Below are 20,896 nucleotides of genomic sequence, written 5' to 3' on the forward strand. Positions count from 1 at the left end.
TCGTGTTGGGTTTGTGTACACTTACTTTGGGAAGAAGATTTTACCTTTCATTCTTTGCAGCACAACAACATCCAGCTGCTGTAGCTTTTTTTAACTTTTACATTATTACTCTGTGTTTAATACCACACCTTCATCTCCACTGGCTTTTATAAATACTAGTGGTGTATGCAGACAGAGAGCACACATGCCCACACATACACTGTGTGCTATGCAAAACACACATATATACAGCACTGATAATTTCCTCTCTTTAATTTTAGGTTCATGTTCTCCAATTATCTTTCATCTGCAATCCTCTGATACAAGTGCAGAGTATTAGACAGCCCTTCACCACAGGCGAATATTTACTTGGAGGTACCAAGGTTGTAGCCACTTCAAAGATAACTTGTATTTGATAACAGTTTATTGTGCTTTATCCACAAGATGATCCCTTGCATTGTTTTCAAAAACTATATCACCAGCCAATATCTGACATTTCCTGTATTAAAAAAAATGGATCCTTCACTCTTAAAGTTCAAGGAAATCCCCCTCATATTCTATGTCTCATTTATCCCATCTCCATACAGTATGCACTCTAGATTGTATCTTTAATTGTAGAGGACAGTTAGATAAGAAAAGTCATGTGTCCGCTACTCTCATTTCAGCTTTATAAGAATGATAGCTTAATACTAGACAGCACAGACCTCCTCATAGTACATCGCTGCCTCATTTTCCATTACCATAATTAACCCTCTAACAGCAAATGGAACAGCCATCAACATTGCCAAAAATTTCCAAATTCATCCCTAAACACAGTGATTCCACTATCTCCATTAACTGCTGACCAGACAACTGGTCTTTATATACCTTCAAACAATTTTCCAGCTGCAATCTGCTCTGCACCAGCTTGAGCAGAACCCCTCCATAATAGTTACAGAATAATGCAGTACTGCTAAAGCAAATGTGGAGAGATTTAACTGCAGTAATCCCTGAGCACATTATCTTGATACAGCAGAGGACTGATGATTCCTCCTTCCTTTGTGCCTGCGACATCTCAGTTTGGGAATTTCAGATAGATAAGCACTTTGAAAGCGGTTGTTTCTAGTTTGTGAACAAATAGATGACAAGCTACAGGAGCAGTGGCATCATCCTCTCTGTTTTGGTAATACCTTCCATTAACGTGTCATTTTTAGGTTATTTTTCAGTACAACTTAATGCCTGATGTATAACAGCAAAAGTTAGATCACTGCCTCTTTCAGCATAACTAAAAAGGCTCCCTCTCTTACAAACTCCCTTTCCTAGGCAACTTAGCAAGGCTAATGACAGAATAATTAATTTTCCAACAGCATCTGTTGAAGGCAGGGTATAAAATCCCATGAGACTCTGAATCTGGCTGTTCTATGGCAAGCACATACCCAAATTTCTACTGCTGTCCATGCCTTACACATACAATAAATGAGTCATATTGAGTCTGAGATTTTTAACAGAGTCACTTACTTGTCAATTATTTGATAAAATCAAATAACAAAGTTCTTTCTGAAGGTTGATTTGAATCCTATAATTCATGATGTTGACAGATTCATTGTAATACAAACCAAACCAAGCTTCCAGTTACCTCTGAGGTCAAACTTTTTCAGAAGTTCTGAATTATTTACTTTTTAAGTTGTTCCCCTTCTGGTTTTCATTGCTCCTAATAGTTTAGAAAAATATTAGAATTTAGCTGCGTAATTTTCAACAGTTTTGGTTAAATTTCTTTTGCCCAGCAATGCCTATGGCATATTTAATAACAGAAAGGACTTGCCTTCATATCTGGGGCCAACATTTCTTCTTTACTGTTGCTCATCAGAAGTGTATCCTGTGCCAGTAGTTTATGCAGCTTCTCCCACCCTGAACTTTGGTGTTGTGTAGATGATGCCAGAAAGAATAATCCATACTGTGTAAATGCAAAATATTGCTGGCCTTTCCTGTCTCACGGCGCTGCTATTTCCTTTCTTATTTTCCGTTTTACTTTCCCAATTCTTCTTCAGGCTCTACAAATCTTTTAAACCTCCCAGGTCTATTGGGAAGCAGAGTTATTGTGCGTCTTCCATAAACCTGCTGGGGTGAAATTCATTGAATTCAGTAGCAAAGCCCACTGATAAAGAAGGCCAGAATTTTGCTCCAGGACATAAAAGATCTTGTAAGAATCTCTCTATAGCCTGTTTATAAGTTTACAGTGAAATTTGCTTGAGTGTCAAAATTGGCACCATAAACAATTTTATATTCTAATAATTTAAATTCTTAATTTGAGTTACTTTTTCTAATTCTTTCATCTAAGCATGTTATTCCAGTAATGACCATTATATTCCTTTGCTAGGAAGATTTATTATAGCTGTATCAAGATTCTCAGGCAAGCGGTTCGAATTCAAGCCTTCTTTTTCTGATTTTGAAACCTCTAATCAAAAGAGAAAGATTAAATGAAACAATTAGGCTATAATAAAGGTTTCTACAATCTCAGAAGAATTATGGTAGTCTGAATTCTTACTACATTTTAATTCAAAATACTTAGGGAAGAGCAATTTTCATCAGCTATTGATTTATCAATATTCCTGACTTCATGGAACATTTTTGATAGCTGTGTTCTAATTAAATAGCATTATTCAAATATAATAAATTTTATAACCATCACTTAACATTGACTGCTTGGGATTTTAATAGCTCTCCATCACCTTCAAACCTCTCTTTAAAAGCATAATCAATTTTACATCTTAGCTTCCTAGCTGCTGTTTGACTATTGAAATGCTCTCTATTTTGATGTCATGCAAGAATATATTACTGTAAGATGCAGCCTTCAGACAGGGGGCACTCCTCCACATTGCCAGAACAATCAATGCCACCAGAGAACGCTTGCAGGTACCTGCAACGTGGAGGACACTCCTTCAGCAGCTGTTAAATCAAGTAAAAGAAGGCAATACTGCCATCAGTGAGCAAAACTCACCGAATATTTCTGGACATAAGTTGTAGGTGTAATTCAGCTTTTATCCAATATCCTTGTACTGCTGTTATTCCCTGGAGATGAAAGAATGCTGTCTGTAATTCTGCCCTTACTCAGTGTTCTCATACTAACTATATTCCCTTGAGATGAAAAATACTGTTTAAAATGTTAGGGTTTGAGAAATCTTACATTTTCCAGCTCCCCAGCCCTGAGGGAACTGTGGCATAGAATATGTTCATTTTCCTCTTTTGGTGCACCTTTAAAGAATTCTATTTTTGTTGCAGCTGAAATCAGAACTTACTGTCTCATCTTGCAGGTGCACTAATTACTTATCTAGATAATTTCTCTAACACTCAGTGAAAATTTAAGTAGTTCTACAAAATGGATCAAGTTGCAAAGCCCATTTTGGAGTAGCTTGTTTTCTCTAACTGGCTTCAACTTAACTGTGGTGGGTGGAAGGAAGGAAGAACTAAAAGGAAGACATTTTCCTTATCTCACTCGAAAGATAAAATTAATAAAGAGTTTATATCTTACAATTTTTTTCACTGGAGTTAAAATAAAACATCAGTATAAGATGCACTTCTTCACATTAAAGCTGAAGGTATAGATATCCTGGATTGATTTCCTCCTCTGCCAGTAAGAGCTGAACCACAAGTGGCGCTTTCTAGAATATCCCAACTTAAAACTGATTTTTTGCACATCCCTCTTAGTCCTTACAGTGGCTGAGAGTAATAGAAAACCTAAGCATATTTAGCAAATAACATGGTTTTAAATACATAAATATCATGTCAATTTTAATAGACATTTTTAATATAAATCATTTTAATATCCACTTTTTTTTTTACAGAGAAAATAAACAAAGCAAAGTAAATACCAGTTTCAGTAACTTACTGAGCTAAACATATAAACCCAGTGCCCAGGCTGGTTCTGACCTGGTGGTTTTCTTATTAATACTCTATTCTGCAATGTGTTGGGGTGGAAGATTTCTTAAAATTCTTAAAAATTCTTCTTCAAGCAGATTTAAAGACTTCATGGGGAGGTAGAAATGGCACATTATAAATGAGTTGTTTTAGTTTTAAACAGAAAAAATGTCTTATGACTCTGCATATATTAAAATGGTTTCTAGTATAATTTTCTGGTAGCCTTAGGGAACTAATGTCAGCACATGAGCACTTCAATGCTAATTTCATTTAGAATAGAAAGAGGTTAGTTGTCCTATAGTTATGGACAAGATACTTCCAGGGACTCAATATCTAGGACTGGATCCTAATCCTAGTTTTATTGCTGTTTTTCTTCTTCCTTGCAAGGAATCCCACTTGCGACCGCCAATATTCACAATATGTGACATTTTTGAGGCGTATTTAAGCAAACCACAGAGCAGAGCCTGGATTTGGCTTACGGCCACTCAGGATATTTTTCAGAGGCTAACATGCACAGTGCAACTCCTTGGGTGTCTCAGGAAATTACAAATTCCAGATTGAAGCCTATTGCTCCTAATCTTCTGCTTCTCATCAAAAGGTCTTGACACCTCCTCTTTAAAATAGTGACAGAACTAGCAAGTGAAAGGCATGACAATTTTGGAAAATGCTGCTATGGAAGCTGTTTCTTAACATGATTTTTAGAAGACCTCATGTTTCTTTCCATGGGATATATGCTGCTCAGCAGTGACAGTTCAGTGCCTAGTGGAGTGTCTCCATGGGCTCTGTGTTACTATTGAACAGAACACAGAAACTGAAGAAACACTAAATAAAGCACCGTGCTGAATACAGGAACAAAAGTGAAGTCCAGATGACAGCAGCTAAGCTTTACACTGTATCTACATGTGCCGTGTTCCAGGAAAAGGCATTCAGCCACCACCTATTTTGTGACAATACCTAGTTCTGAGGCAGTTGATATTTTTTAATATTATTGTGTTTACTCAGGGCAAGAAGTTAGAATATAGTGTACTCCATGAATAAACGTTTCATATGAATGATATACTTTTAAAAAGAGAGAGCAAACTATATGGGGAATTCAGAAGGCTCTGAATGAAGCTAAAGAGCTCCTTTTACCATTCTAAGGAGCTGAATCTTTCATAAGAGACCATAGCATTGCTGTGCCTGGAATAGGAAAGAACCTACTCTAAATTAGCTATTGAACTAGCACCTGGATTTTTGCTATACAAAGGAAGGAAACTAGCACAGATTTAATCTTCCAGCAAGCAGGCAGCACTCTGATAGTGGAAGATCAAAATATGAAGAAAATAGCGATGAGAGGGGAAAAAATAGCTCAGTTCAGCACCAAAATTCACAGTAAAAGAAAAAATGGGATTGGATTTGCTCTTTTTTGCACCAATAGATGTCCAGCAATACAATTCAAGAACTGCAATAGACAATAGTGTTGCACGTGTCTGATGTAGGTGATGTGGCTAATAGGTGTTAAATACACTGTAAATGTAGGCTAAGGATATTAATAGGCCAGTGCTGGTGGCACAAGAAACATTGGCCCAATGAGCAAAGGAAGGATGGAGTGTTCATGTTGATTGGAAACACAGTCAAGAATTCAGGATTTTTCTTCTGAAGAATCACTTACTGAAATGGTTCTGAAGGTCTGAAGCTGCAATGAAGTAGCAAAAAATCAGGATGCATATAGCCAGAAAAGGTGGTACAGTTACAGGGAAATGTAAAAGGTGCATTAAACTGAACTGAGAAGAAATTCATAAAGACTGCATCAGGACTGGATTGCTGGGAGACAGGAGGTGAGAAGTTTAAGAGCTGTAACATCAGGAAAGCACTTCAGACAAGAGTAAGAGCTTGAATTTACTGTTGAAGATTATTGAAAAGGAGTATCCAGCAAAAGCACTGGTATAGCAAAATCTGCTTTCTTTAAAAAGAAGTTTGGAAAATACAAGAAAGAAACTTCAGTTTCAGAAACTGTGTTTCTAAAATACACAAATAGCAGAACTACTTTACATCTCCATAAGGGTTGAGTGGGATTTTTTAAATGAAAAGTGAAATACCATTTAGCTTTAAAACATCTGGAACACCTTTCTCTTACCCCAAAAACTAAAGAATGCAGTTGTGGCTCCTCAGAGAAGTACCCTTCCCTTAAAAGATTTTTTTATGTAGACATTATTATATATATTAAAATATCCTGTCATGACACTTCTGATACATTTTTCTGGGTAGTGATGTATAAATGGTTGTAGAAAGACTGACAAACTTCGGCCCTAATTCTTCATCAGGACTTGTTAGCACACTCTGCAGAGCTAAGCTTCTCAGAAGTGAGAAGACGTCGTTTTCTCTCCTCGGTAGTTATTTGGCAGCAATGATTGATTTTTTTCCAGATGTGGATAAATATGAAATTTATTCTATTAGTTTTTATATAATCAGCTTCAAATGTGATCAAGAACATCTCCTCAAGGCAAATGAATATTTTGGCTTTGCCGTTTTTTTCACAGGAGAAATCCTACCATAATCACATAATTTAGACTTACTTTATAATGCATTTAAATGAGATCTTAAATAGCTTGATTTAAAATAAGTAATTGATATTGATGTCCATACAGTGTAAGAAATGTTTTTGTCTACAGGATAATACTCATGGCAATAAAGAAGATCATGCTACATTTTAAAGACACAGGTTCTTAGAAGTCCATTTTGGAATTTTTTTCCTCTCTTGGCATCAGCGTGCCCATCCCCAGCACTGTATTATGCACAGCTGCTTATGTAACCAGGACCTAAGCCATTTCCCAGCTTCACCTGTGTAAGCAGGTGTGAAGTTGAATTTCCTCAGCTCCCTTACAGTTGGTGTTGAAGCTTGTATAACTTATTTGCTGCTTATGTATTTTATCAGTTGTTTGTGTCAAGCTGTCATATACAAATTAGAGAAGACCATGCAAGCAATTATGACTTTTAAAGGTAAAAGACACCACACATACTGTATAGCAAATTTAGCTTTAAAATCCACCCTTGAAATAGGTGTGATTTCAATTCCGTTTGTCTAAAAAGTTCTGTATTCCAAGGGGAGCTGGTGATAAACAGTAGCTACAGACATGAGTCATAATTATGTTCTTTCTCTCTCATTTAAGCTGTTCGAGTTCATGAATTTTTTGGCTGAGAATGTCATCTTCTGTTACATGGGACTCGCACTGTTCACGTTTCAAAATCATATCTTCAATCCTCTTTTTATTTTTGGTGCATTTGTATCCTTTCCTTTAAAGGTGCATGTTTATATATATATAAAGAATGTGTGCTCCATGTGAAAAAAAAAATGTGAACAAGGAAACCAGTCAGATCCTTAAAAACTAAAAATCAATGTTTTGTCGAGTCCAAAGGCATTATCTGTATTACGCATATCTCAATCACTGGCTCAATGCACAGAAGCACATGGGCTAGTGACCTTTGCTGTTTTGCCGATCTGCTGCAAGGCAAACAGCTTTAAACAGGCTGAGGAGCTTTTGCCACTGGTGTAGGGAGGGTGGGGAACTGGGATGTATATTGAGACACAGCAGAGCCAGTGCAGATCCACAGACTGTAGAGCTGCCTCCAGACGGGTATGTGCCATAAGCAGAACTTCCCCAAAGCTACTGAAATGAAATCAAGTCCTTAAAAAGCAAACAGTAGTGCATTGCTCAGATCTTTACCTCTTTGTATTTGGTATCTCTAGCGTACATGGAATTATTTACAACATCCTGTGCCTAAGAGACTAATAAGAAAAAGCATCTGTCTTTAATTCTGCTGTGGTTTCTCCACAAGCCTGTTGTTTATTTGCAGAGCGGTATCGGTTCTTTTCACACTGACAATTTATACAATGACTTTTTTGGCTCAGAGCAGCAGCCCTTCGCTTATCACTTTTTGATGAAGTTTTCATGCTATCTTTAAAAGCTGGGTCCAGACTGTTTACTTGCAGTGATTTTTATACATAATTTCCAAATGAATAATAAGAACTGCATCACAGCTCCCTCGGCTGGGTTAGATGGCAGAGAGGACCACGAGGGACTAGTGCATCCGCAAACCACCATGAGGCAACTGCAATGCTGTCTCCTGCTCTCCCGGCATGGGAAGACAGTTGACTGCAAGAGCACCACTCAGCACCTCAGATGGGAACTGTGTCCAGAGCACTGCGGGGACCTGGCTCTATAATTTCCTCTCACTAAGAGCCAACAGGCTGTGACAGGGTTGAGCTGGCTGGCTCAGCACAGGGCGTGTGAAGCAACCACTGCTAATGCATCTGCTCCCAAGTCCACAGGAGCTTTAAGCAGCTCCTGGCCTAGCAGCTCTGATAGATAGAGACATTGCTACTCGAGTACTTCATCTATTCTACAGTCCACAGCGTGTCTCAGACTGAGTGCCATCATTGAGCTCTAGGAGTGACAAGACAAGGAGAGGACGGAATCCACTAAAAGCACATATGAGGAACTCTCATTGTCTTTTTTTTATCAATCTGAAATAGCCTCATGCTTCTAATTCAGGCAACTTTTGTGATCATACCACAGAGGAGTAATAAAGAACTCCTTTCAAAAAATCTCAAAAGAAAAAGGAGGAGGGAGGGGAGCAAAGAGTGCTGGATATAGACAACATGAATTGTCAGGGAATAAGAAAGTAATCATGGCCAAAAGCACATTTATTCTTTGAAAATTGATGCTCAAGGAGATAATGCCATCTCTACAATTAATGACAGGCATTTTACTGAAGGACTGAAGATTAAGTCACATGCGATACAACCGTGATGAGTAAAAGCAGAGTGATTGAAGTGGGATATCTAATGATGAATATAAAACCAGGGCGTGTGGGGAAAGGAATCTCTGCCGCTGCACAGTTTTGTAATGAAACGAACCAAAAGGACCTGATGTGTAAAATCTAGGGGAAGATAATCTCATATTCATTTTAATTATGCTACTAAAACAACTCCGGAGAAACACTGGGTTTAAGTTAGCTGTGTCAGTAGTTCCTCCACCATTTTCCTCAACATCTTACATTATAGGTGGCAGTTTTTGTAGCAAGAGCTTGCAACATATATCCACTTTCTTTCCTTTTGAATTTGGGTCGGAAACAAAAGATTCCCAGAAACTTTCAGCACATGATGATGTTTTCAGGTAAGTGCTATTTTGGTGTTTTTCATGGCTACAGTTAATAACTGACAAAACTGATCATCTATCAATAGAAAAAGCCACATGACAAAGAAGTCATTACCTTAAAACTCAAGGTAGTCTCTTCAAAGCTGCTGAAGCAAATAGATGTATTCTCATCGGCTTCACTGTGCTCTGCACCTTTTTCAGAAACCCATCACCCAGGAAGCCAGGCTTTCAACTAATTGTTCCCCATCTGTCTACACTTCCATTATAATTTGGGAATACCATGTTTTTATGTTCTGTATAGGTTTTGGTGGCAGCAGTGATATCCCTGGCATATGCTTATGTACCAGCAAGTAAATATCCCACTTTGAAGGTGTTGATACTGACAGTCAAAGCAGACTTGGTCTTCGGCAATTCCTTTACCTTCAAGAACAGTTTTAATTCAAAACTGGAGTCTCAGAGACTTTAATCCCACACGCCTTTTTGTATGTATTCCAGCCTGATACTAGAGTACTGTATTTTCAAAATACAGATTTTATTGATGTTTAAGTCTTGTTAACACTGTAGAATTTAAAATAAAATTTTAAAAAATCCAGAAGAGGGAGTAATTTCCTACTCTGATTCGTTCATCGTACCCTGAACTGTTAAAATCTCAGCTGGATTCTGAGTTTTTGGGCTTGCTTAAGCTAGAAACCTCCACTTGGCTTTCTGATGCAAAAAGAAGTCACTTACATACTAAGAATATTTCTTACAAAGAAGTTACTTACATGCTAAGAATATTTGCTCAGAAAAAGACAGAAACACAGATCCCCAAATGCCATTTGTGAAATATTTTTCTAAAATTAGATATTCAGTACTTTTTTCCTTCATTTTCTTGCTTCTTATACAAACCCCTGTTCTAAATTTTTATAGATGAAGGTTCTTGATTGACAGCCGTGATGTACACTGATCTATTTAGCCAGATAACAAGTAAAACACAATGCAGCATATTTCAAGCTTCCTCATCAGGGTGCCTCATTTATGCCTATCTAATTCCATCTCTCTAGAGAGCAACACAGTAGCTCATTTCTATATCCATTCAATCCTCCTGTTAAAAGCTGCCACTGAAAATGTCAGTTACAACCACCTAGACAATAGTGAGAGATGATGACAGACATCCAGTTAGGAACTGGCTTTCGGACTGCCTGCTCACCTCAATTGTTAGCTGTGCAAGGCATACATGTAGATCACTCTAGTAAAGCTAGCAGGTGGCCAACTACACAACAGCATGAAAAGATAGCTTCATATCATTAGTTATCTTGTCCCTGAGCTCTGATTTTTTCCTTTATTTTTCATCAGCTGAAGTACAGAATTAAAATCTTCTAAAATATATCCCATTCTTCAACTTTTCACTCCTCGTTTTCTCCAGTCAAATTTCATTCTCCACAGAACTGGGAGTCAAAAGCAGCCTGCAGCCAACAACTGAATGTGAGAACTCACATTAGCTAACTCTGACAGCTGAGAACTGAAAATAGTAGTATCGAAAGCTTCTAAAATGTGAATGTTAAAATGCTCAGAAAAATAAATTTTAACTGTTTTCAAGCTATTTGCACTGACAGCAGTGCACAGAACACTTGGGATATGTGGATTTTCTCTATAGTGATACTTTTTAATATGCAGTAAGATTTGTGCTCAGTTACTAATAATATTCTTTTTTACATAAATCGATCATACTGTATATAGTGGCAAACAGAAGGCAGTGACTGTCAAAAGATACATGCATTTCTGATATGAGCAGACAAGGCTTTGAATCTGAGTTTGGAGGAAGATGCTAATCACCTACACATGATAAGCAGCAACATTCTGGTATAGCATGAGGTTCTATTTGATCACGGGGAAAACTGGGCTTCACTCACACACTACGTGTAGAAAATAAATTTGCTGCTAGTTTTGTTTTCCATCATTACTTAATGCACCAAACAGTTTCTGCTTCCTTTACTGAGTTTTACTGCCATAATCACAGTGAAGATCAAAGTCTGAAAAAAGGAAATAGTGTCAGGGAAGTACATTGTCAATTAGCATTTGAGTGTACACGCCAAAGAGTTCTACTGAAGTCATTAAGTTCTACTTTTTGAGGAGTATTAATACATTTGAGAAAAGGTGAAAGACTTAGGCTTGGAAGTGAGTTATGTAGCATTTTGCTTTATTACATTCTTCATCTGCTTCTGCCACTCCTCTAACACCACATTATGGTGGGTGAATTCACTTTTACAACTACATTTAATCATAATTCCTGATAATATTCCATTGTAAATCAAAACTAAATTAATCCTTGTATAATTAAGCCTGAGCATCTCAAATTAAGTTCAACATCAGCTAAAATGCGCAGGCCATCAGTCTCTGCTCATGTGAAGAAGAAATATTTTAATGTCTTAAACTGTGAGGGAGCTACGACTATACACTAGTGGTCTATGCTCCATGAAAAATGCCTTATTTCACTTCAGACCCTGCTGTGATGCCTCTAACTGGTCTTACAAGAAATTACAAGAGAAAGAACCTAAATGGATACAGATGGATTTATTAATGGCAATAATGTGTTTGATATTTGGGCATCGCTGCCACACAATCAGGAGGGGACTATTTCACAGGTTCTGTACTGCACCTTCCACACTTCTTCCAACACCTCTGTTTGCTTTTTACTGTGCTTTCCTCTTCTCTACAGCATACAAATCAGCAAGAGAGAGGCTTGTGGGACACAGGTCTACAGGGGTGGTTGCTGTTAATGTAAGACATTACAGCACCAGTGAATTCTGATAGGGTAGGACTCAAAAGCAGAAGAAAAATGGAGAATGCCTGTATATGTGCAGCTGTTGTGCAGGCATTTACATCTGCACATTCAAACATAGTGGAGGGAAGCGTCAGTGAACTTTTCCAAGAAGACATGAAAAGAAATCAGCTAAAGAGGAAACAAAGCAAGGAAGAAAATAACAGAGAGCTATGGTTGAAACCAAACCAGCACATCTACCTATAGAAACACTCCTTTCCTGGCAGATTCTTTCCATGCTACCCACAAACACTACTGCCTTCAAAAGCTTTTCAGAGGGATAGGTACAGAGTAATGTGAGTTTGTGGAGCATAAGCAAAGGATAGATAACAGCCCAATAGGACACACTTTTTCTGTTCTGTGTGTCTCTGAAGCTCAACCCTGGGGATGGATTTTCTTTGGAGGCCCTGACCCATGAAAGAATGTCTCTTAAAGATGAATCCCTAATGGTTGACACAGCCAGCAGGAATATCTGGCAGCAAATCTGTGATAGACCCCAAGGGATCAATGTATCACAGCATAGAAGTGGAGTTGCTGTCAGTGCAGCATCTCTGAAAGATGAGGGGAAAGAATCCCTACTAATCCCTAATCAGAGGATTTTACTTCTAACCACACCACTCTCTCCAGGTGTAGCTGTGATACTAATGTCCACTGGAGCCAGTCATCCCAGTGTGAGGTCTTACAGAAGAACTAATTTTTATCTTCAGACTATATCAGTATCTTACCATCTCCTGAGGCTCTTAAAATTCCCTTCCTTCATTTGTGTTGTTGGCTAGAATATATTTTGATATATATAATAGTGTTACTTTCTTCTCACTGAGTCTTTATATTTTAGGATATATTCATCTGCTTCCCACTGCTTTAGATGGAAGCAAATGCTCTGATTGTTTATTTCAACTGAAAACATATCTAAAGTAAAATTGAATTAGCTTTTATATACCATGTTGAGTCTTTTATAAATGAAAAGTGCAGTGAAGGCACTCCCTATTCCTCTAAGCTGAAGAAATGCCCAGGCCACTGCTCAAGAAGAAGAGGGTCTTAAAGAGATTTTAATCCTTTTTTTTAATATTCTCTCTTACCAAGAGAGATACTCTAGACTTAATATTGCACGTACCATTGGGATGTGGTTGCAGAAGGTAGCATTGTTTTCTGCCAAAACATAGCTACCAATAATTTAAGCATTTAATCTAGGCTAGTCATCTAAATTACCACTACAACCAGTGACAAAAAGACTATTTCAATAGTGGTTCATTCCCTCCTCGAATACATGTTTAAAATGAACGGATATTTTTTTTCCCCTAAGAAAACAGTCAAGCGTGTGCATCCTTCGAGATGCCTTGTACATAAAATTAGAGCCAAGAGCAAGCCCACTTGTTGACTGCACTGTTACTTTCATGAAAACAGAGATTGTAAACTTGCTGCCACTGCTCATTTTCAGCTACTGGAGCTACAGTCCGGGACTTCCTTGCCCAAATGGCTTTGCGATGTTCTCTGGAAAAAACATCCATCTTCCATACCAAATAATTCACATTCTAGCTATGCAATCTTAAGGAGCTTCAGAGTTCTACTCCAAAAATAGATGCATTTAGCAGCTGATTAAATGATCCTGCATATACCATCAGTGCCTTACAAGAGGTTTAATTATTAGATTTAATTTCTTGATACTTGCAAAGTAATTTTTGGATTTGGCATTATACACATGTAATACCTTTACTCTCTCTTTTACACCTACTTTGTGGAATTTTTTTCCAGAAAATAATAATGTAAATCTATATACATAAATTAAAAGAATTGGAAAATATAGAGTATTATTTGTATTGTGCATCCTGAGGGATTGAGGCGCTAGTGGGCTTTTTTAAATGTGTCATGCTTTGAGGAACTATTTAGTTTGCTTATTTCTACCTATAGGGCTTTTTTTAAACTGTTTGCATCATATTTGTAAGTTTTTGTTTTTTCAGTCTCTGTAGGTGTATAATTTTACAACTATTATAATAGCTCAAGTACTCTAAGAGCTAAAACTCTCTACATATTCTGCATACTCATCTGATCATAATCATCTTTTAAATACTATTCATTGTTTTTAAGTCAAATTTGTTCTGACTGTTGGTCACACCTTGAAAGGTTTTAAAGAAATTTTAAAGAACTTTCTGTTTTTTCAAGCAAGAAACGGGTAGCCTATTTGGGTACAGATTTTAATGCCAACCCTTTTTTATCACTAGCACCTGATTTCATGAGTAGTCCCACCAAAGTCAGTAACACAACACAGGAAATAGATTTGCATAATAATAGACATGCAGAAGGTGCAGGTTACTATTTAGTTTGCAATTATACAACACAAAGAATTCAATGAATGTAAAAAGAATGTGTCATTAATATGTGAATATGAGAGTACTTTCATTGTCCACTTTTGCAAAGCTGCTTATATTGCATTAATCGCCATCCTTTCAATTAGAACAATGCAGCATTTTATAAGTAAGACCACGGTCTGAAAATTTCCTGTGCCCTTGGAATGGGGTTCAGGCTGAATGGAGTAAAATTCTATTTCTCTATCACATTAAGTTCATAATTTTTGTCCTTTTTTTTTAGGTTTACGTGGTGCGATAGCATTTGCATTGGCTATTCAAGATACAGAAACCCAACCCAAACAGATGATGTTCACAACAGCACTGCTTATTGTGTTTTTCACAGTCTGGGTGTTTGGTGGGGGCACAACACCAGTGCTCTCATGGCTTCAGATCAGGTTAGTACTCTCTACAATATTAACTGTTGAAACAGAATGCAATCACCATTAATCAATCACTAAATTCCTGCAGCTTTCTGAGAAATACATGCTTTTTAATAGAGTTTTACAAGCACAAAGGAGGTGTCTGGCTGCCTGGTAGAGGCTCCAGACCACAAGCAACAGGTTCTTCCTGAGTCTGTTATGGGTTTGGACCTTGGAAATAAGGATAAGCATGACCTAAAAGTTTGTTTCACTACTGTTCCTCTTAAACACTGTGAATAAATGCTAGCAGTGACCTCCTCACTGTTGAAGAAAGAGCTACAAATGCAGATTTTGTCCTCATCTGAAAATGTGCATTTATTGCACAAACATTATAAAGTGTTTCTGATTATAATGTGAATATACTAGAAAATCTGTCTGCATTGGTGCATCGTTCAGCCATCAATTTATTACTGGTTGTTTTATAAATGCTCCTTCACTCTTATTTTTTAAATTACTTCACAGTCACTTGTATTCACAGACAATGAATGACAAAGGAGGTTAAATGAGAAAAGAAAGGGAAATAGGAAGTTGGAGTAAAGACCATCTAATTTAAACGTAGCATCCCGCCAAGCATGCTTGTTTGAAAACTCACGTTTAGCAATAAGAGAGCAATACTATTGCTGAATTCTGCTTGCTTCAAAATCCATTTAGAACTCACTGCCATGTTTTGTAAGGTCACCAAAAAAAACTTCCGTATCAAGATAGGCTTGTAATTCACAGTTTCTTATCATTTATTCTGTATATAGCACACACTTTCCTTGTTTACAAAATGATGTCTGATTAACAAGCCTTCCTGTCAGACTGTTGCTGTAAAATACCAGCTGAAGATAACTAAATTGGAGCTCTAACAAAGAGCATAGATAAAAGCTTGCAGACAAAATAAGGACTAGTGTACAAGTGTACTATGCAAACATAAAATGCAGGCATCCATACACCTTGTGGAGGCTTTCTCTTTCTGCAACACTTTGATTCTTTTTCACGCTTTCTCATGTCCTGTAATGCCAGTCAGGTTCATTACAGTCCGCATGTGCTCCACCTTTCTGAGATTTGCCATTTTTCCACTATCAGTCAACAACAGAAATGGGAGTGAGGAAGAATATTCTCATTAGATCTTGTGGAACAAATCACTTTGGATTATTATAATATGACATTAAGGCATAATGTTGAGAATATGGTAAGGGAAAAGGAGGTGGGCAGTAGGCATGTGTCTACTTTAAGAATTTAGGTCACTAAATGACTGTCCTGGTCTGGCTCTTTAAGTTATGTGATTTCTAGGACCACATGAATGAACTGAGTCTTACTCACATATGTTTTAATTTGTGCCCCCTCCAGCTACATGGAATAGCCTACAGTTTCTATCAGTAATTCAGGAGATGCAACTCTTAACTCCTCAAGCTTGATGAGGTTAGTCTTATCCTAGAGATAAGTGCTTGAGTTTATCTGTTACAGGCGAACTTATCCACATTTTGGTACTAAAGCGTAAATAAATCTATCATCCACTAAACCAGAGACATGTAAAAATAACATAAATTACAAATACCTAACATATATTTACCACTTGCTCTACCATAATGCATTACAGGTCAAGGTCATAGACAGTATCCAAGATCTGTACAGCTGCCTCATTATAGATTATTGTCTATATATTATCTTATGTTTTGATGGCTTATTGCACTCGCCATAATTTACATTGTGAAGTTCTCATAATGATGTCCAAGACTCCTTGTATATCAACAAGGTATAAGGGGATAGAACTATGACAATTTTTAAATAATAGTAGCAATATCTTCTGAAGAATCAATCTTTGTTTCCATAATAACTCAAATTTCCATAACCTCCCACCTCTCCTCATAGAATCACAGAATCACCAGGTTGGAAAAGACCCACCGGATCACCGAGTCCAACCATTCCTATAAAGCACTAAACCATGCCCCTCAGCACCTCGTCCACTCGTGCCTTAAACACCTCCAGGGAAGGTGACTGAACCACCTCGCTGGGCAGCCTCTGCCAGTGCCCAATGACCCTTTCCGTGAAAATTTTTTTCCTAATGTTCAGCCTAAAGCTCCCCTGGTGGAGCTTGAGGCCATTCCCTCTTGTCCTGTCCCCCGTCACTTGGGAGAAGGGGCCAGCTCCCTCCTATCTGCAACCTTCTTACAGGTAGTTGTAGACAGCAATGAGGTCTCCCCTCAGCCTCCTCTTCTCCAGGCTAAACAACCCCAGCTCTCTCAGCTGCTCCTCATAAGGCCTGTTCTCCAGCCCTCTCAAGAGCTTCGTTGCTCTTCTCTGGACTCGTTCCAGAGCCTCAACATCCTTCTTGTGGTGAGGGGCCCAGAACTGAACACAGGATTCGAGAAGCGGTCTCACCAGTGCCGAGTACAGAGGGAGAATAACCTCACAGCAATAACATGAGATCTGCCTTTCTTTTCTGTCAGTTAAAATTCAACTTAATGTAAATATAATCTGTCACTCTAATTTTAGATAAAAGATTAAGATGTGACCTCAGAGATAACTAGCTGATTTATTCTAGGAACATGTGTGGCTTACACAACACTTGCAAATTGTTGCCAAAACATAAAGTAAGACACATTATCAAAACTAACCATGTGCTGCTACTCAAGAAGGCCATTTCTCTCTCCTATTAATGCAGTAACATCACTCAACTATCTTGCAAGGCTGCAGAGGCCAGCTGTGCTGAGAGCTCTTATAATAAGAAGCTTACATGGATCCCAGGAGTTCACCCAAGTATCCTAAAGTTCACAGTTCTACATCCCTTCATTTAGCAAATTAATTATGTTGAAACATGTTCCTACTTAAACCATGGCTTGAATCTAAGAATGGTTCTTAAAGCCTTGGCAATCTGACAAGCTGACAGCAGAACTTTTGCCTACATGTCTCTGTATATCTAAAGACTGTTTTAAAGGAACTTCTTACCAATCATTCTCATGACTTTACTGGTATATTTATCCATACAGAGTAGCCTTCAAAGAGTCTTAAGATCCCTGGCAATGTCCAAGTATTTTTTAACCATGGTCTTAAGGAAGAGACATACATTTTTCAGAGGTATTTCATTTAGTTTATCTGTTTTCTTTTTTAGGTACGTTAAACTCTCAATTTCACAAACTATTAGTGTTCCCTTTCTGAAAATGGGGTCCTATTTAAATATTCACAGTCGTCTGGCACAGTAACATTTCTGAGCATAGAGGCATGTGCCCAATCGGTTACAGTGTTAGCTGCCATTGTGAGAGCAGAACATTCCTAAATAATGCATTATCATTTGGCTTCTCCAAGAGTTATAGGTAGAAGAATATTGCCTTTACTCCCTGCATCCAAGGGCTACAATGTGCTGCTCTTAGTCAACAATGAATAAATCTGCATCAGTGTATCAGAATAACATCAATGCATCATCAGCAAAACAAAGATAGTGGTTTAAGCATGAGCTCACAGTCACACTGAAGTATTCAATAAATGTGTCTTCAGAGATCTTGAGTATTACCTGCTAATGCTTTTGGATGTATGTCTCCCTTCATTCCCCATACTCTGATTAAAAATAGAGAGCTACATATTACAGTAAATCTGCAATGAGGGGTTTGGGGATGAAGGATTCGCCTGACAGGCAGAGCAAAAATACAAAGCTGTTAATAAAACATGTCCTAAAAAGGCATTGTGCTGGGTATTAGGTCCTATTTGTTTATCATCACCTCTTGTGTAAATGTTTCCCAAGGGATTTCCAGACTCTCTGTGCATCTCGTTGCAGCAGTTCTTCAGTGAATGAGATTTTTATTCCATAAATAAAATTCCAATGCTAAGTACTAAGTAGCATTGAATAGTAACTTCTAAAACTATCTGGCCATTGCTATTGCATGAGAAAGCATCAACCCAGGAAATTATATTAATCAAAAAAAAAGCTATTCTTCTAATATTCAACTATTGCCTTCTCTAACTTCTACTTGACTCAGACTTTCAGATTCACTCCCAGAGGTTTCCAGGTCTCTACTTATTCTTTTTACTGTTCAGATTCCAGCTTTCTAACTACCAAAAGCTATTCCTCTTTGCTCATCTAGGCAAAATTAAACCTAAAAATGTCAAAGGTATACACTTCATAAACTTTCTTTGTATCAACGGAGGCAAAATTTCCTTGTAATATGGCTACAGCACAGTTTTCTAAATGAAAAAGGGAAAACGTGATAGGGCTATATCCAAAATATTTTGAGAATCTGACTTAGCTCTTAACACTTTTGAAAAAATACCAACTATTTGACTGTATCACATCAGAAACATGACATTATACCATTATTCAGTGTTATGGTGTAAAAGTTGAAAATAAAAAACACTGCTAAACCCTAAACTCCCACTGGAAATCCACTAAATACAACAGGAAATGAGCGTTCAAGCAGACAGCAGCACCCAAAAGTGCTAGCAGAGCTCTATGCATTGAGAACTCTAGTACAATTAATGCTTTCCAACTAAAATGTTTAAGGGATAGGCTATTCTTTCAAGATGTCAAAATGTTGGTTCCTTCAGTATCCAACACTTTAATCCATTTCTGTAATGTTAAAGGCTAAGGTAGTCTCTATGTTTACCAGGATATCACATTAGGGATGCAAGTGGGCAGCTGTGGCTTGACCACTTATAACCATGGCTGTCTACCAAAAAAAATTGGTTGGTAGAGTAAGAGTTTCTCCGCTTATCCCAGCCCTTAATCAACTGGTTGTAGACTGCTGAAAGACAGAATGTTCTGATGGAGGAACTGGACTACCAACATGATTTTGGTCACTGCTATAGTGCTACTGTTTCAATACCAAAAATATTCTCTATAGTAGTGCTCTCTGTGTTTAAAGAGATGCTGCAGAAAGACAATTTACAATGTCACAGTGGTAGCAATGGTCAGCGCCAAGTGGGAAGCTTTGATCAGATTTGGTATGTATTTTAAGCTTCCCAAGTTGTTCTTTCTGTTTCCCAGAAGAGGCCTTTCAAATTAAAAAAAACAATATTGTGGGCTTTGGAAAGAGTTCCTCCGTATCTAGAAAGGCAACTTTTGTGGGGAGAAATCTCAAGGATTGAAATGGTGGTAAAAATATGACTGAACCTCAGGGTTCTGCAACAGGAGGTGCTGAGCAGGAACCTTCCATTTCAACAAAGGAGATGCACTTTAGATCAAAGGAATAAAAGATGTTTTAGACAAGGTGGATGGTGCTTGCCTACATTACTATATCATTCAAGTTAAAAAGAAAGATTGGTATTTTCTTCCTTCTTTTATGAGACATACAAGTCTTGCTTATTAAAAATCTGCCTATTTCTGAGTTCTGCCAGAGCTAAGTTTGATTTGCCATGATATGGCTGTAGCATCTGGATAGCTTTATTCACTCTGCTTTGTCAAATCAGTAATAAGAGACCACATTTATAGAGATCTGTATGAATGGGATCTATGGGAAAGGTGGTGATAGAACTGGACTCTCACAATACCATCCTTAATTTCACAGCGTTTACTAAACAGAAATCTTTGGACAAAAACAAACTGGCTTAGAAGGGGTCTAAATAGGACATAAGCAATGTTAAAACTCACAGTTTTCGTGTCAGCCTCTATCTGCAGCATCTGCTGTGGGTGCAAAGCTAGAATTGTGTATTATTCAACACTGTAGTCAGTGATCAAGCCACTACCAGAAACTGCTCACCTTAAGTTAACAGGGCTTCCTCTCATGCAGTGCTTCTTCCACTGCTATCCAGGCTGAGGTTCTGCATCTTATTATTATTTACTAATGATAATGAGGAAGAAGCCTTGCAGATACAGAGGATAAATACACCCTGCAAGTCAGCTGCATGGGTAAAGGACCCACAGCTCCCATCTCTGGTATGTGGAGCTTTAACAGGGTGGTCAAAGACAGCAGACTTATACAGAGGTCACACAGGTCTCTGCCTCCAACTGACCTGAAAGCATTTGCATATGCTTGACAACCTCCTACCCCAGGGCTTTATGTGCAAACTGCACTGGGCACTTTTTATTGCTTCTCAGCACGTGGCTGAGCCCCCTCAGCTCCCGGGACACTATCTCTTACTGTAAAAACAAGTAGCAAGAACCTTGAGAGACTTCTAACTGCATTAAAACTTTGAGTGATAAAATGATTATTTCCTGTAAATTCCCAAACTGTAAAATGTATAATAGTAAATAATAAACCCACGTTCTATTCGGCATTGTGAAGTCCTATAGTCCGAAGTGCATTGAAATTCAATGGAGCTGAAGCTCCTAAGCCACTTTTCAAAAGTTTGATTTAGACAGTTTCATCTAATGCTAAGTGGAGTAATGCCTTCTCAATCTTACTGGGG

General features: G+C 37.9%; 1 protein-coding gene across 1 annotated transcript in view; it reads left to right on the forward strand.

Annotated features, from left to right (window-relative positions):
• Positions 1-20,896, forward strand: part of SLC9A9 (solute carrier family 9 member A9) — a 191,921-nt gene that overhangs the window by 96,770 nt on the left and 74,255 nt on the right. The window contains exons 10-12 of the mRNA XM_069865160.1: positions 7,023-7,136; positions 8,918-9,029; positions 14,398-14,551. Coding sequence (XP_069721261.1) covers positions 7,023-7,136; positions 8,918-9,029; positions 14,398-14,551 — 380 coding nt within the window. The remainder of the gene's footprint in view (positions 1-7,022; positions 7,137-8,917; positions 9,030-14,397; positions 14,552-20,896) is intronic.

The sequence above is a fragment of the Phaenicophaeus curvirostris genome, chromosome 10 (assembly GCF_032191515.1).
Source record: "Phaenicophaeus curvirostris isolate KB17595 chromosome 10, BPBGC_Pcur_1.0, whole genome shotgun sequence".
Taxonomy (NCBI): Eukaryota; Metazoa; Chordata; class Aves; order Cuculiformes; family Cuculidae; genus Phaenicophaeus; species Phaenicophaeus curvirostris.